General features: G+C 33.4%; 1 protein-coding gene across 1 annotated transcript; it reads left to right on the top strand.

The window, feature by feature from the left end:
• The first annotated feature begins 246 nt into the window (after positions 1 to 246).
• On the top strand, positions 247 to 2,849 carry LOC145679972 (uncharacterized). The gene is made up of 2 exons (XM_081750421.1): positions 247 to 1,141; positions 2,824 to 2,849. Exons 1-2 carry the CDS (start codon positions 247 to 249, stop codon positions 2,847 to 2,849), a joined length of 921 nt encoding a protein of 306 aa, XP_081606547.1.
• Positions 2,850 to 3,562: the final 713 nt, after the last annotated feature.

Here is a 3,562-nt window from a genome sequence, read left to right as displayed (position 1 = left end):
TCTCCTTTCTCCTTCCTTTCCTTCTTTCCTCTTCAATTCTGTTCTTCCTTAACTTCTGTCTGTTGTACCCGTTCTGCTCTAGTAAACTGTGGAACTTCTCTATGTCCTCCTTCTTTTTCTCCTCTTCAGTATCTATTTCTTCTATTCTTCTCTCCATATTCCTTATGAAGTTTCTTTTGAGGAAGACTGAGGAAGAGGAAAGACGTGGTTATTGAACAAGCGGACAAAGGAGGTGCAGTGGTAGTGATGCAGAAAGAATGGTATGAAAGAAAATTGGATGATCTTTGTGATGAAACATACGAAGTCATAGGAGAGAAGAAGATTAAGGATGAGGTACTCAAGGAAGTGGTGGAGAATGGAAGAAGAAAAGGGTTTAAAAAGTGGGTAAAAGAAGAAGGAAGGATTCCAAGGATGAAAGGATTCCCGAAGATTCACAAGGAAGAGATTAAGCTAAGGCCAGTGTTGGACTGTAGAGGAAACTGTCTAGAACCATTGGAAGAAGAGTTAAGAAAAATAGCAGAAGAGATACGGATAGGTCAAGAGAGTCATCGAGTAAAGAATACGGAGGAAGTGAAAAGAATGTTAGAATGTATAGGAAATAAGAAGGAGAAAACAATTATGTTTAGTATTGACGTTAAAGCAATGTTTCCGAGTATAAAGAGGGATTACATAGTGAAGGTCATAGAAGATGAGATGAAAGGGAGAGAAATAAGAGACTGGAAGAAAGAGAAGATAGTGAAAGCCTTGAGAGTAATATGGGACAACAGTTTTTGTACGATAGGGAACAAACTAGTCAAGATCAAGGAAGGACTGAGTATAGGTTCAAGATTAAGCCCAGTATTGTCGGAATTGGTGATGAACAAATGGGAGCAGAAAGTGATAGAAGAAGGTGGAAACAACCTTATATTGTTTTGCAGATACGTGGATGACTGTTTGGGAGTATGGAGAGGAACAAAGAGACAACTGGAAAAATTCGTAAAGAAGGTTGAAGATGAAGAAAAAGGGATAAGACTGGAAATGGAAGTGGAGAACAACAACATTATAAACTTCCTGGACATGACTATAGAGAGAAAAGATGGACGATTTACAACAAGATGGTATAGGAAAGAATGTGCAGCAGGAGTTTATTGCCACGAAAGAAGTGATGTGGATTACAGCACCAAAAGAAACTTCATAAGGAATATGGAGAGAAGAATAGAAGAAATAGATACTGAAGAGGAGAAAAAGAAGGAGGACATAGAGAAGTTCCACAGTTTACTAGAGCAGAACGGGTACAACAGACAGAAGTTAAGGAAGAACAGAATTGAAGAGGAAAGAAGGAAAGGAAGGAGAAAGGAGAGAAAGGAAGAGGAGAACAAATGGCACGGGATAGAGAGCATCGGGGAGAAGACAGAAGTACTAAAGAACTTACTTAGAAGAGGTGGTGTGAAGACGTACAGAAAAGGAGGAAGAAGAATTTTGGAAATGATCAAGAAAGCGAAAAGTAGAACGAAGGAAATATGTGAGAAAGATGAAGGTGTAGTGTATAAAGTGACGTGTAAGGATTGTGATATGATATACATAGGGGAAACAGGGAAAAAACTTAGGGAGAGAATTAAACAACATAGGGATGATGTGAGACTTAAGAGAGAAAACAATGCCATATATAAACATGTTAAAGAAACGGGACATGATATAGATTGGGAAGGTGTAAAGGGGCTAGAAAGGGAGAATAGACCAATGATAAGAAAATGGAAGGAAGCACGAAGAATAAAGAAAGAGAAAAGTGACAAATTAATGAACTGGACAAGTGGACTGTTAATACATGATCTATGGGATAAATTATTAGAACAAATTGAAGGCAAAAAACAAGATTGAACATATTTATATGTAATTTATATTCATATATTTAATAGTATATATAGTTTAATATTGTATATAGTTATATAGAGTTTTTATATATTGCTATATTTTATAGTTTATTTTTATGTCTATATATATATATATATATATATATATATATATATATATATATATATATATATTTGTATTGCTGTATTTATAATCAGTTGTATGTAGTATAGTCTGTTATTTATTTCTAATAGGCATCGGAGGTAGATTAAGAGAAAATGTTTTAAGGCAATTGGTCAGGATAAACAACAGGTGTGTCTGGAAAAGATAAACACAGGTGGGAGGGTAATTAGGTCAGGGCAGGTGGCCGGAAGGTGACGCCCGGGGAAGTCCGACCCAGATGGCTTCCCAAGCACACAAGGACTTTCACTTTTAGTATATATAACTGCGCTCTAAGATATCTCTTTCAGTTAGTGTCTGATGAAGACTACGTTACGTTGTTGAAACTGTTACACTGGAATTTAGTTTTTTAATAAACAAGTGTATATACTCTGGTCAGAAGTGTTTATTATTTCTTTAGTGAGCTCCAGAGTCGTGATGGATAGAGTTGCAAGTGTATTACAGTTTTAAAGTTTGTATCGAACTAAGGTTTTTATCGTTATTTTTATATCGACAGTAAAAATTCAAGAATGACAAACTATTTTAAATTGACAGATAGGAGTGTGTGAACTTAACAATGTTCGACAAATATGCATTTTCTTTTTCCAATTAAGATTTGGTTTCTCTACGATTGTACAAAATCAGCAAGGTCCTATCACATTACGAGCATGTTATAATGTTCTCGGGTTACTTAATACTTATAACAGAATCCCTTATGACGTAAAAAAAATCGAAGTGCTTTTCCTTAAAACTAGTTTGTGACAAGCGCACTTTACACACTCGCCAGCCAATGTACTATAAACTTTTGATTTGTAAAATATCCTCTTTTTGCAGAGTGTTCATTTTTTGCCAACATATGAAATTTTTACATAAATGTACATCTTATATCCATTATATTTGAATACAACGACTTACAATTAAAAAGTGAAATCTTGTTTCTTTAACTCGTGCACTATGTAAATTAATAATAACAATAACATACTTCTATTCTCAAAAATAAATTTCACATATTTTTAAAGATGAAAAAGTTACACTTTTACTCAAATTCTTGAAAATAACAAGAATTTACATACCGAAGTACATGTATATCTTACATTTTAGAAACAAACACGTTTTGTTTAAAGAAATTCATGTGAACCAACAAAAAATTATTCTGAAACTATCTGGACACGGCGTTGTTTAAGAAGTGCCCATCTGTGAACAATCTGGCTTATATTAAGACTAGCTACAACACAGTAGCGTAACTAGATTTTTTCTCAGGGGGGGCAATGAAGGGCCCAAGAAAATTTTGAGGGGTCTATCTCCAATGAATGAATTTTTAAATATATATATATATATATATATATATATATATATATATATATATATATATATATATATATATATATATATATATATATATATATATAGTGTGTGTGTGTGTTTCCAAATTGAATGTTTTCATCTTTGTTGTTCACGATTTTACTCTTTTATGGTGAAAATGTATGAATTTACTACTTCAAACAACTTGGATACATTAATACAATTGATTTCCAATGTAAGTAAGTAGTAATTTAATCGCTGCATTTAAAAT

The sequence above is a fragment of the Thermobia domestica genome, chromosome 1 (genome assembly GCF_964235325.1).
Source record: "Thermobia domestica chromosome 1, izTheDome1.hap1.1, whole genome shotgun sequence".
Classification (NCBI taxonomy): domain Eukaryota; kingdom Metazoa; phylum Arthropoda; class Insecta; order Zygentoma; family Lepismatidae; genus Thermobia; species Thermobia domestica.
This window is presented reverse-complemented; position numbering and strand designations above follow the sequence as displayed.

Coding starts and splice junctions, on each gene's coding strand:
- LOC145679972 (XM_081750421.1), top strand. CDS start 247: ATGCAGAAAGAATGGTATGAAAGAAAATTGGATGATCTTTGTGATGAA. Junction 1,142..2,823: donor AGTTTATTGCCACGAAAGAA/GTGATGTGGATT, acceptor CTCTTTTTGCAG/AGTGTTCATTTTTTGCCAAC.